Source organism: Culex quinquefasciatus, chromosome 1 (genome assembly GCF_015732765.1).
Source record: "Culex quinquefasciatus strain JHB chromosome 1, VPISU_Cqui_1.0_pri_paternal, whole genome shotgun sequence".
NCBI classification, from domain to species: Eukaryota; Metazoa; Arthropoda; class Insecta; order Diptera; family Culicidae; genus Culex; species Culex quinquefasciatus.
The window spans coordinates 35,067,869-35,081,474 of NC_051861.1; the positions used below are offsets into that span (position 1 = coordinate 35,067,869).

A 13,606-nucleotide genomic window follows, 5' to 3' on the forward strand; every position below is an offset into this window, starting at 1 on the left:
CGTGGCCGCGGACGGCCAAAGAAGGTTGGCGGCGCCAAGCCCAAGAAGCCCTCCGTTCCCGGACGTGGCCGAGGACGCCCGAAGAAGGCATAAGGCGGCGAGTGGAGGAGTTCCCCGCATATGGAGGACAACAACACCCAGGCGTTGCTTATTGTTTTATAGTAAGCAAAGTAAAAAAAAAAATACTAAGAAAAGTTCAAGTACATCCCATACAGAGGCAAAGACGCAAGCAACAACCCTTAACTACACAACAAGCAAACTTCTTCTGGTTCAAACAGGACGCATTTGTAGCTAGCTAATACTATTTTTTTCTTTTCTCTTTGTGTAATCCTAACTATCTGTTTTAAAACATCAATCTTACTAGACGTTGGATAACATTCAAAAGACAGCAAGTAAAAATATGAAAATAAATTGGTTTAATAAATGAAAAAAACATAAAAACAAACGGCGTTTTTCGCTCAATGTATGGCATTTAAACTAGTGGTTAAGAAGCGAGGAACTCTTTATGTGCGGATGCAAAAAAAAAAACGCCAACAATCAACCCGCTTTGAATCGTGAAATGATGGTCAAAGTCGAATAAAGCAACCAGAAGTGTACCTTTTTAAGCCTAATTTCATATTACCCTGTAACACACCATCTCAACACAAACTCTACAAGTAAAGTTCCGCGTCAGTTGGTTGTGTCGGGCGAAAGGGGCAAATATTTTACAGAGATGCACTTAATCATTTTTGATAACGTTTCCCCCGCCCACTTCCCCCAAACTGCGCCCCTCGTCCACACAACTGCAAACACGGTTAAAGTGCCCCTTTGAATTTTTTGTCGGTAAATGCAAAATTTCTAGTAGTAAATAAATGGATTTTTAAACCAATCAAAACGTCGTTTTATTACTGTGAAATTTCATCAAAGAACAATTTCTACACTTAAATCTCTACACAATCGTTCCCTTTCATGGTATGCGTGCGCCATCCCCTGCTCGAAAGCTTTTCCACCCTCACCTCGAGAAAGCTTTCGAGACAAAAATGCTTTGCGCGTTTTTTACTCTCACTTTTTCTCTCCCCTCCTTATCCACGCTTCATTTCCGCGTTGCGTTGGTGTTTGTGTTTCCAGTTTGTCTCTCCCTGCGTGGGAGACCAACAAAAAAGAACAGACACTATGCTCTCTCCCGCGCGGAAAAACTCGCACGCGCGCATCCAAATACATCATCTTGCCCTAGCTCGTTGGTGGTTGTGTGGGCCCGAATCCTGGATTTGTCGTAAGGAAAAATCCTTAAGGATATGCTCTCCGAGCGCACTTGTGTGTGGTGGACTCTTTACTCATTTTCTTTCTCATTTTTCCGCCGGGAAAAGATAGACCAGGGTGACTGAACCAAATCATTGGATTTATTTATTCTAATAGTACAACTACAGAAATGTTTTGCCGATGGTTTCTAATAAGGCTTTCTAGTCAGAAATTTACCAACACATTCAAAGTATGTTTACATGACAGCTGGACGTTTGTTTGCATCAGGTTTCCTATCTCTTTCTAGCAAAAGTTTTTTGTCAGGCGACTTCTAGCTGGTTTTTTTGACTGGCTGCCCGATATGTCAGCCAACATACTTCGCAGGGCTGTGACAGCTACAGCTCGATCATTGTTTGCATCAGGACACTGTGACGAGGAGTTCGTCATTTTTGAGTTAAATTATATTTTTTTCATTGGGCCTAGAAAGCCTTATTGTTGGCTCTTGAAGGAGCCAATGGGTAGTTTTGTTTTTTTTTGTTATTTTAGGCCGATGCAAATATTTAAAAAAGTTGTTGTTCCTCGGCCCTGGCCGAGGTCAAGGGGGGGGGCAAAAAAATAAAAAAATATAAAAATTTAAATAACAAGCCATAGTCTACACATTTAAATGAAAATGTGTTTTAAAATGCATTTTACACTTGTTCAGTTGTTTTGCAATCATTAGTTTTCAAAAAATCTAAGATCTGACAAAAACAAAAATTGAATCGAAAAAAAAGATTTTGCATCGAAAATTTTCAAAAAATCTTAAGATTTTTTAATAAACCCAAACATGCTGAAAATGATTTAAAACGCAGAAGAATGTATTTTAATTTGATTTCAGCTGGTTGCACTTGAATTTTCATTGAAATTTTGAAGTTTATTGTAAAATTATTTTTTTTGCCCCCTGATTTTTCGGGCCAATTTTGAAGGGGGGGGTGACAAAAACTTTTAAAAATATTTGTACCAGCCTTATCAAATTTTAATAGGGGCTGAATGGTTACGCTGTTCGCTTTGTAAGCGGAAGGTTCTGGGTTCGATTCCCATCTCACAGGGTTATTACGGACGGCGCGGATCGCGCAAATTTGGCGCGGATTTGCTGGTTAATTTTGCTTAGGCGCGGATTTCGCGGGGATGTGAAATTTGGTTAATATTTAAAAACAATTGAGAGATATAAAATTACTTTCAAGTAATAAAGAAAAGTATTTTCAGGGAATCAGGGATTTTTTTTTAATTTGCTTCGATTTCTGTTACTAATCTAATCTAATCGAACACAAGCGCAGCCAGTCCGAAGAAAGCATCCTGGAAGAACTTGTGGTTAGATTACGCCCCAAGTTCTTTCTTGTCAATATTAATTATTGCAGTACACTTGAGTAACCCCGAAGATGTATAGCAACAATTAACACCTAAACTCCCAAGCTCGAGGAAAAAGGGGAATTCGTATGGAAATTCCCCCTTTTTCTCGAGCTTGGGAGTTTAGGTGTTAAAGCGGCCAGGCCTACTGCGTTGCATTAACCGCAGAGACAGATTCTGTGAACGGAGCACATTTCACAGAATCAACAGGGGGAAAGGATGCGTGGACATACGCTCCGGATCAGTTGTGGTTGGGTGTGTTAGGGTAAATTTGGCATAATAATATTTTTATGGGGTGAGGGCGAGAGGGGGGGGGGGGGGGGGGGGGAGAAAATTGGGTTTGGAGGAAGGGAATGGTTATAGGGATAAATCATTTGATTAATAGAATATAATATCGTATTTATAAGGGAAAAATCATCTGGTAAATAATGATTGATGAAAAGGAATGATCTCAGCAAATTAGGATTCTACAGCTCAAGCTGTATCAAAAAAATACCACTTGGTTCGCAATTATTCTGAGACTTCTGGACTTGATCAGCGGACGGTAAATTCTAGCTGCTGGAAGAGCATCTGGGACAGGAACGATGGCATCTTCATGATTACAACCAACTGATGAACTGGCGATCCAGTTCTTGCTTTTCAACTTGGTCTCGAAAAGCCCTTCTTGCTTTTCAACTGTGGACCGAATTGTCGTAGTTTAACACGATTGGAAGTAAATCGTTTAATCGGGAAATGCAAGAGCTGTCACAATTTTTAGCACCGTAAAATTTTCACATCCGATCTCGCGCACGGCTACTTCGATCTCCTAATTTGCTTCGATTTCTGTTACTTCGCAATTCGCAATTCGCAATTTTCAGTGTAAGAACGGGCCTTGACCGATCTTATGCACCAGGTTCCCGACGAACACGCACTGCCCTTACACCTACATCTTACCCTTGCTCTGAGTCAGTACGAGCAACACGCTAGAACACGCTTTGAGTGTTCGTGCCAGGCATGCACACCTTCTTTTCCGGTTACGCATTTTAACTCGGCCGGGGGTGGTACATTACGTAGGGTTTGATGTAAGTATAAGCGCCTAACCATTTATAGTGTGCCTATCATATCAACATTCATTAAAGCAAAAACTGTTTTATTTTTAGTTTGAATTCAAAAAGAAGTTGTTATTTTACTGTGTATTGTTTTCTCCTGTAATCTTTCCTAGTGTTGAGTCGTGTTTATCTGTTGCTATTTCTTCTGTCGCGGTGTTTTGTTACAATGTTTTGAACCTAAGCATGTTATTCAAAAGTTTACCAAAAGTACAATAATGTTATGTGTGTGACTTTGATCATTCAATATATTGAGTAAGGACTCATACCTTACTTGTTTGAAGAAAAGGGCGTAGGTTAAAACAATAGACAATAAAGGAAAGCTGTAGACAATAAAGGATAAAGTTCGATACTGAAAGAATAATTGTATGTTGAAGGAAAGAAGAGTACAGAGTGAAGTAAATTTAAAATATAGGCAATAATTTATGAAAAAAAGCTATTTGATAAATGATAAATAATATCATATAAGCTTAGATAGCATTAATGACAACTTTAGGAGCCGATTGGGGATGTTAGGGAAAACACAGCAGTTAAAACTGGCAAATAGAGTAGAAGAGTCTTGACAGATAAGTGAAACAGGACTAAAGTAGTTGGAGATATTGTGAAAGCAGACAAAAATCAAAATATGAACGCAACCTGTCAAAGCTGTTGCGCCACAGGCTGATGTACACGCTAACGACAAACCACTACATTTTTGTTCAGTGCAACAGAAGTGTTGCGCACTTCGGTTTGGTGGTGCGCGGATAATAATAAGAAGAGATACTCCTAGTTGCGATGTTCTAGGTACATCCACAACAGTTCGTTCAACATGCTGTGAATCAAAACAATACCTTCTACAATCACAAATTACTTCCCTTTCCCACTTTGGCGCTTTATGATGTAGTCCATGCTCTGCAAAGAAAGGGATGTTAGTAAAATATAAACACTATAAAATACCGATACAGTTACTTTCGGGAACCTGAGTGAAATCAGGGTTTCTAATGTTGTTGCTGTTGTCTCCAGTGTGATAATATCACTCCGAAGTGGTTGTCGTGGTGCAATCGTTCTCCAACCGTAGGTCCAGACACGACATGGAATGGAAACAAACAAAAACAAAACAAAACAAAAAGATGCATTAGAGTATATGAAAATAAGAGAAACAAAGGATCATGCAATCAAAATAAAATGGTGGATAGTAAACATAATCCGAATTAGAAAATCAGTCGAATTAGAAAATCAGAAATAGAAGATAGATAGTAGCTGAAAGTGGAAAGAAGAGAAACCCCGTATTGCGATGTATCAGGTACATCCACAACAGTTAACTCAACATGCTGTGAATCAAAACAATACCGTCTACAATCTTCCCTTCCCACATTGCGCATCCCTTTCTTTTGGCCGTCTCGACTCTGACCCTCGCTGGTCAAAGGTTTACGAGTTCGTTTCCACAGGCCACCAGCAAGGTCACGTTTTGCCATCATGATGACGAAACCAAGCCAACGTGGAGGTAAGAAAATGGGTAACTTGCAAGGAACCAGAGCAGCTGTTTTGACCAAGGTCAGCTAACAGCACTACGGGTGTAGTTCCGCTCCTTCCAGGTTGTTCCTCACCGGGTGTCAACCGAAAAGGTATCATTTCACCCTTGGCCTGCAATTTGCTTCGATTTCTGTTACTGAAACAAAATTGAGTTTTCTTCCGAAAATGTTTGTTTGTATTTTCTTAATAAAAAACTTCAAAAAAATCTTCATGAAGAGATTATTTTTTAAATGTATTGATGAGGATTTTTTAAACAAATTTATTACTATACTCAACTAATTTTTACCGGCTTTGGATATTGTTAATATCTTTTGAGTTTTGAGTCTCGTTCTTTTTAACCTTATTTATTGTTTATTTTATAAAGGATTTCAATCATGTGAATCATTTTTTCAAACTTTTCTCGAATTTATATACCAGGATGTAAGAAAAATGATTGATGGGGCTTGTTTCCGTGGCCGTACTGTGCTCAAATGCGGATGCTGTCTCTTCGCCGTTGAACTGTAGTAAAACCCACCCCATAGAAAGATTTTTTTCTAGATATCTTGGGGAAAAAATAAAAGACCAAAACATTCAAAAATGAAAGCTACAATATTCAAAACTCAAAGATTCAGAAATTAAAAATATTTTTGATTTGTATAGTCTTTATTGCAGAAAACTTAAAAATTAGAATACATATATTTAAATATACGAAATTTTATAAATTTATAATTAAAAAAATTAAATTCAAAACTAGAAAAAATTTGGAATTCAAAATTCAAACAAAATAATTCAAATTTAATTTAAAGAGTCAAAAATGATAAATTCTAATAATTAAAAATTAAAAACGACCAAGAGAACAAAAAATAATAATTGCTCAAATTCTTAAAATCTTAAATTCTTAAATTCTTAAATTCTTAAATTCTTAAATTTTTAAATTCTTAAATTCTTTAATTCTTAAATTCTTAAATTCATAAATTCTTAATAAAATAATACAAATTTTATGGTTCGATTTTTATGAGTGATTCTTTGGCGAGAATCATCAAGTACGAACTGTGTTTAAATTTTCAAATCCTTTATAAATTTTATGATTATTTTCATTCCATATATTTTTGATTTTTTTTTATTTTCATATTTATATTTCAAAATGTTTTAATTCATATTTAGAATTTCTCTTTTTGCCAAAATTATTGTTATGGCTTTTCCCTCTAGTTTACTTCATCCTAGCAAAAATAAATTTGTCTATAAAAATTTTCGGCGTTTCAAGATTCTGCGGCCTCATGCGTAAAAACCCTGTTGATTTTGGAGATTTTTTGATATGCGTTAGGGCATCTCCACCGCAGAGATCTAACTGCGTGGCAAACCTATCGGTTGGATCCCCAGTTTAAGCTTTGCTCCGTACCTAATGCACGTTTCCGCTCCGCTGGGAGCTAATTTGGCTACTGAATCAAGCCCACCGCGGGGATCTAATTTATTAATTGTCAAATTCTTGCCATTTTGGTGATCAAAATCAATGAAACTATATTCTAGCATGATAGAACATGTTTCTAATTGCATTATATGTCCAAATTAATTGCGTTTATCAATAAAATATCATTTTCACATTTTTAAAAGAGTTCTTCCGATTTGCTCCCGACATGTTTGCACCCCAACTTTCGCACCGCGGGTAGCAAACCTAAAGCTTAATTAGCATTCGAGTTCATTCAGCGAAGAAAAAGTTCATCGGGGATCCGTCTAGTAGCCAAGATAGGTGCTCGAGAAGTCCCCGAGCTGTGGGTGGCAAATTTTTTCAGCGAATTTTCGAATTATTTGTATTTGTTTTGGTTGTTGTTTTTGTCTTTAAAAATGGCATAGTTGCAAAAAAGCGCATTTGAACAAGAAAATCCAGGAGTCTGCGATCAGCAGAGAAGCGAGTCAGACGTGCGTCCCTCACAAACCAAAAAAAGTGCTAAAAAGTGCAAAAAATGCCTCACGGCAAGAAAAAGAGGCGGTCCTCACCAGCAGGATCGGCAGATTTGAAGAAGCTAAAGAATGCCGAAGCGCTACCTGCAAAGCCAGGCAGTTTGAGCAAGGACGCTCAAAATTCGCCTGGAAACCAGTTCGCTACCCTCCCTGTGGACGTGAGCGAGAAGGAAGAATTTGAACGACGGGAGAAGTTGCTACCCATTTTTGTGAAAACATCGTCATCGGATTCGGTGCGAAAGTGGCTGACCGGACAGGTCCTCCGAGGCCTGTATAACATGGATGTGAGTGTGCTGAAAGAAGAGCTCAAAACTCTTAAGTTGAACGTGATCGAAGTCTTCAAGATGACGAGACACAACAAGGACATCAAGTATCGTGATCAACTGTACCTGGTTCATCTCGAGAGAGGATCGACAACGCCGTCTGAGCTGAAAGCAGTTCGGGCAATTTTCAACATCATCGTGACTTGGGAACGTTATCGTCCAGTGCACCGTGACGTGACACAGTGTTCGAACTGCTTGCAGTTTCGACATGGTGGAAGGAACTGTTTCATCAAGAGTCGTTGTGCAACCTGCGGAGGTGAGCACAAAACTCAAGCTTGCGAAACAATCAACGAGAACATCGAAGCGAAATGCTTCAATTGCGGCGGCGACCATTCTACCAAGAATCGAAGCTGCCCAAAACGTGCTGAGTTTGTGAAAATTCGGCAGCAAGCGACGACGAGGCACCAACCAAATCATCGCAAAACACCACCAACTTTCACGGACGTGGATTTTCCTGCTTTGGCGTCACCTGGAGCGGGATCTGTTCGAGTGGTTCCAAATCTGCAGCCATTGCCGTTGAATCAGCGGCAAAAAGTTGCAGAGAATACAACACCTCCTGGCTTCAGTCAGCAACCGAGAGAAAACCAACCAGCATCAACGGATGAAGGCAGCAGTGACCTGTTTTCACCACAAGAACTTCTGAACATTTTCATCGAGATGACAGATGCTAGTGAAGATGCATTTAATATCAAATTTGAGTGAATATTAAAGAAATCAGGAGTTTGGTTCAAAACGACTAAAATTTAAATTAAAAAATTGCGGGAAAAAATATTTCTTTGTATTATTTTTTAAATAAAAACTATTTAACTTCCTACATTTAATAAAAGTTAAGTTATTTTTAAATTATGATTTAAAATTCAAATATATATCAAGCGAAACATTGTTATTGGTTCAAATTAAATTGTATACAAAGAGAAGACAGGTATCTTGCTAACGCGAATAGTGAAGACGAATTCCGAATACCTACGTTTTTATCATTTTATATTATTTTTATTTTCATTTCATTTAAAAATATTTTGAATAGTTGTACAGACCATAAAACTAGATGACATTGATAGCCGGGGTGACTATGATAGTTTATGATTTCATTGTAAAATTAAAAATACGAATGAAATACAAACGAAATGGTATAACACCATGTTGACTTTGGTAGATAAGTGTTCAAAGTACCTTATGAAGCAGTTTTCGACAAATTTTGAAAAGTTTGAATAGTTAGTAAACTATAATTAGATAAATAACATTATTTTATTACTTAAAAAAAAACATGTTTTTCTCAATGAAAATGAGTTCGAATTGGAAAACATTATCAGATTTTTTGAACAATTTTACTCTTGAAATAGGTCAAATTGTTATTGAAACAGAATTCAAAAATATCTTCAAATTTATTAGAATTTTCATTATCAAAAGCTTTACAGTAAATTTGTATTTTTATTTATTTTTCTCAATATACTAATTTTTCAAATTAGACATTCGAAGGAACCGTACCAAAAGTGAATTTTACGTACCGTAAAACGGGGTGACTTTGATAGCCGGGGTGACTTTGATAGGTTTGCGATTTTTCCGCAAAATGAAGAGTACAATTAAAATACGTAAGGAATGATTTGGAAACATACTGACCGTGGTAGAGAAGTGTTCAAAGTACCGCAAGAAGAACTTTTCATAAAACTTTGACAAGTTTAAAAAGTAAGTTAACTATAGTTAAGAAAATGTTGATGAAAGTCATTATTTTAAACTTCTCAAAGTGTCATGATTTTCTCAACGAACATGATTTTTAATCGGAAAACGGAATGCATTTTCGGATTCTTTGGGCAATTTTCCACTAGGAGAAGGTTAAATAAGATTGTAAATAATAAATAATATGTGTTTTTGAAGCACAATTTAAAAAAATCTCCAAATTTATAGGCAAATTCAGTTGAACAAATTTCATGTAAAATGTAAAAACTTGTGATTCGTGCTTCGAATTCAGTTTAAAATGCAATATAAATCAATAATTTTATAAACAAAACTATTTTAAACAAATTTCAGGCAAAATTCCGAATTTTTAACAATTTTACCTAAAATTTATATGTATTTTGTTAAAAAGCTTATAAACTTAGTTAACTTAATATAAGCATTGATTTTTTTCTTACAAACTATATCAGCTACTTTAGTGATGGTACATTTAACGTACAAATAAAGTTTGAACATCTTAAATATGATTTTAACAAGAAAAACTATGACTATCAAAGTCACCCCGGAATTAAAACCAAGAATTTTTAACGTAACTATTTTTCTAAACACTATTAAAAAAACTTTTTTTCCAAAATAGTGCATGGACTTTGTGTGGCCTACCCTAGTACATGTTTTAAAAATAATAATCTTGAGAAAAACCTTACCTGTTGGAAAATATTTCAAAAACAAATTGAAATCCTATCAAAGTCACCCCGGTTTACGATACCGTAAACTGGGGTGACTTTGATAGCCCGGGGTGACTTTGATAGGTTTTTAAAATGCCCATCAAATTAATATCTAAACATTTTTGAGAATTATGAGTATGCAAGCATTAAGGGACAGCTTATTATGTATCAAAATTAGTGGCCAAATCAAATTTCTATCAATGTCACCCCGGGCTATCAAAGTCGCCCCAGTTTACGGTAATCACTATCAAACTCACCCCAGTTTTTAAATAACAATTTATCAAAACGCTCTATGATTTTATTTTTTTTGAAAACGTTCATGGACATACCCATTTTTTAAAACTTGTTTAGGAATTTTGTTACGAGAGGAATGGGGTCCAAAAATCATTTTTTGTGTTACGTAGTAAATGAGTTTTGAAAATGTTTGGTTGTTAACTGACTGGAGAATGTGTTCAATGCAATCCAAAAACTTTGGATCAACTGCTCGTAATTTCAAGTTTTTTTTACTATTGTTTTTATGTAAAAAAAATGTTATATGTAAAAATAATTTTAATAATTCATGAAAAAATCAAACCTTATCTTTATTATTTTAAGTCCTTTCTGATTTACTTTTCAATATCTTGCTTTGAAATTTGAGTGACTATTTGACATGAATGTAAAAATATCAACATTTCATAAGTAGTGTTTGGATAATTTTTTATTTGAAGCGGACCAATATTCTCATGCATCATTTGAGAATGAGTAGGAATCAAGCATCTCTACTAATGTAAACATTTACTGACGTTTACAAACTCACATTGACCCAATTACATTGTTTTGCTTGAAAAAAAAAAAAAAAAAACATCCGTCAGATGTTTTGCTCCCGTTAGATCCCGGGGCAAACCTGAGTTTTGTTTAGATTCGGATGAACACGGATGAACTCGAAGCTAAATTAGCTCCCGCACAAGTACCGCGGTGGGCTTGATGCGGGTGCCAAATTAGCTTTGCAACGCAATTAGGTCCCTGCGGTGGAGATGCCCTTAGGGGACAAAATCCCGCTTTTGGAGCTATAGAGAAGTATGTTTGAAAAATCTGCCGCCCAGTTATGAATTTTTGAAAAAATAGTTTCATACAAAAACAAATTTTGTCCGTATTTTTGTATCCAAAATTGAATTTGCAATCGAAAACTACTTTACATATTTTTCGATAAAGGGTTCCGTTTTCAAGATATATCCACCAAAAGTTTGATTTTATCGAAATATTTGCAGTTTTTCGATTTTCAAAAATAGTGACCATGAGTGATCATTTCTGAAAATATGTTTTTTTTAATTCAGAAAATTTGCTATAAAATTGTCTAAGAGGCATTGAAGATTGAACCTCTGGTTGTTGAGACACAGTGGCTTAAAGAAAATGACCCACCCACAATAACCCACCATTTTCTAATGTCGATATCTCAGCAACTAATGGTCCGATTTTGAATGTTAAAATATGAAACATTCGTGAAATTTTACGATCTTTTCAAAAACAATATTTTTTAAAATTTTTGAATCAAGTCTAACATTTTAAAAAGGCCAAACATTCAATAGGGGAGGGGGAATTGTCCACGATGTCCCCCCCCCCCCTTAAGAGATTTCCAAAAAAAGTCCACGTATGACTAAAACTAAGCGCGTTTCTGTAACTTAATTGTTGCGATCTTTAATTTCGTTTGTGTCAGGGATAGGAGTTCGATGAATAGAATTTGAATTGAATTTTTTTATGGTTAAATTCAAAGAAAGGAAAACAATATTTGAAGGATATCTTTTTTCGTGGAAAACTCCCAGGAAAATGATTTTCGTTGAAATTCCAAAAAGCGAGTTTCCACCATGCCCAAACGTATCCTGAGCAGATATAAGAGAGAGAAAAGCGTCAGTAGATCCTAAAGTTGTAGGTGTACATTGCACATCAACGAAAAAAGGACTCGTCTGCGAGAGAGAGAGAGAGAGGAAGCGAGCGCGCGTATCGGCCAAACCACACCAAGAATTGTTTCTCCGGCGTCGCGGACGGTCGGCGAGAACTTTTTCGGCGTTTGGCCACACAGACAGGCATCAGACACGATAGCGGCACGAGCACGAGGAGGTAAGTTTGTGCCGTGTGTGTTCCGGGAAAATCCGGAGTCCCTTCTTTTTTTTTTCTTTTTGGTGGGCTGGCGGTAGTGGGAGAACTTGAGTGAAAAGTGGCTTGGATTGCGATAATTGTCCGGAAGTTGCGGGTTTTGACCGGGGTAGGTCAATTTCCAGGTGGAAATTGCGCGTTTCAAGTTTGGTCCCGGGGATCGGTTGGGGACGATTGTGGGGGGGAGCAATGATGGCGTCGTCGTACTTCGAAAGTGTGTGTGTGTGTGTGTGTGTGTGTGTGTGTGTGTGTGTTTGCTCTAGGAAAGAAAGAAAAGTGATGCTGTGGAAAGCTTTTGGGAAAATTTGTTAGATAATGGTGGATTGCGCTGGCCGGCCATTTTTCTAGCTTTTCTGAGAAAATTCTGAGCTAGTTTTAATTAAAGAAAATTTTGTTCAATTTTGCCCAAATTTCAGTGCACCTGTGAAGAGGAAACAAGCTAGGAACATCTCAGGAAATCAAAATGTCGGACACAGAGGTCGTTGAACCGAAAAAGGGTCGAGGCCGCCCTGCCAACCCCGAAAAGGTACGTACGCCAACCCTCGTCGTTCCTTCCTGGTCAACCCCTCGCACAAAATACGGTAAAAATTAATTCTTCCTCTTTTTCCCTTCTCCTCCCACTTTCCACACACAGAACAGCGTCGCGCCCAAAAAGCGGGCCCGCGAGGCCGCTTCGCCCAAGGATAAGGCCGCGGCCGAGGACAAGGCCGACAAGGACAAGGCGGTGGCCTCGGACGAGGAACCGGTGGCGAAGCGCGGCCGGGGCAGACCGAAGGGGGCGGGTGCCGTTGCGAAAAAGGCGCCAAAAGCCAAGAAACCGGAAGCGAAAAAGGGAGGACGCGGTGGGGGCGGAGGCCGAGGCAAGAAGAAGCCCGCCAAGAACGAGTCCAGCGAGGAGGACGACGACGACGACGACGAGAGCGAGGAGGAGGAAAACGAGAGCGAGGAGAACGACGAGTCCGACTCTTAAGCACTCTTACCTTAAATTAACTTTAACAATTTACTAAATTAAATAAAACAACACAAAAAGAAGAAAACAAAAAAAACACTTGTAATATTCAGCAAAACGTAACATTTTAATATAACATACACAACCATACACAAACACACACAACTCCATTCAAAAAAGAGAAAAAAAAACCCAAACCAGACAAACAATGAAACAAATTGATTCAAAATAACATACACTTGTACGAAAAATATCAAACGCGGAAGTAACGCAATGTCCGAGAAAGAGAGAGAAAATAATAAAAATAAGCACACACACATTAAATTGCGTACCGCCGTCATCACAAACAAACAAAAACAAATATTACAAAAACGAAGAATTGAACAATTGTAAAACAAAATTAAGGAAAACCCGGTATTCTTTCGGCATTTGTAGTGAAATAAAGAAACAATTCTAAGTTAAAGCGATTGTTGTTTGATGTTTGCAAAAACCAAAACGTGGTTTATGACCATCCATAAACCACTTCTGGAGTTTTTTTTAAAAAGGTCCTATAAACCAAATTTTAATTTTTTGCTTTTTGGGTGTTTTTTACAACCGCCCAAAAACACCCAAAAAGCAAAAAATAAAAATTTGGTTTATAGGACCTTTCAAAAAAAAACTCCTGAGTTG

The 13,606-nt window shown here is 37.2% G+C and overlaps 1 protein-coding gene across 1 annotated transcript; it reads left to right on the plus strand.

Moving 5' to 3' along the window:
• The first annotated feature begins 11,797 nt into the window (after positions 1-11,797).
• On the plus strand, positions 11,798-13,400 carry LOC6039170 (nucleolin). The gene is made up of 3 exons (XM_001848773.2): positions 11,798-11,952; positions 12,405-12,514; positions 12,623-13,400. Exons 2-3 carry the CDS (start codon positions 12,452-12,454, stop codon positions 12,956-12,958), a joined length of 399 nt encoding a protein of 132 aa, XP_001848825.1. The 5' UTR covers positions 11,798-11,952; positions 12,405-12,451; the 3' UTR covers positions 12,959-13,400.
• Positions 13,401-13,606: the final 206 nt, after the last annotated feature.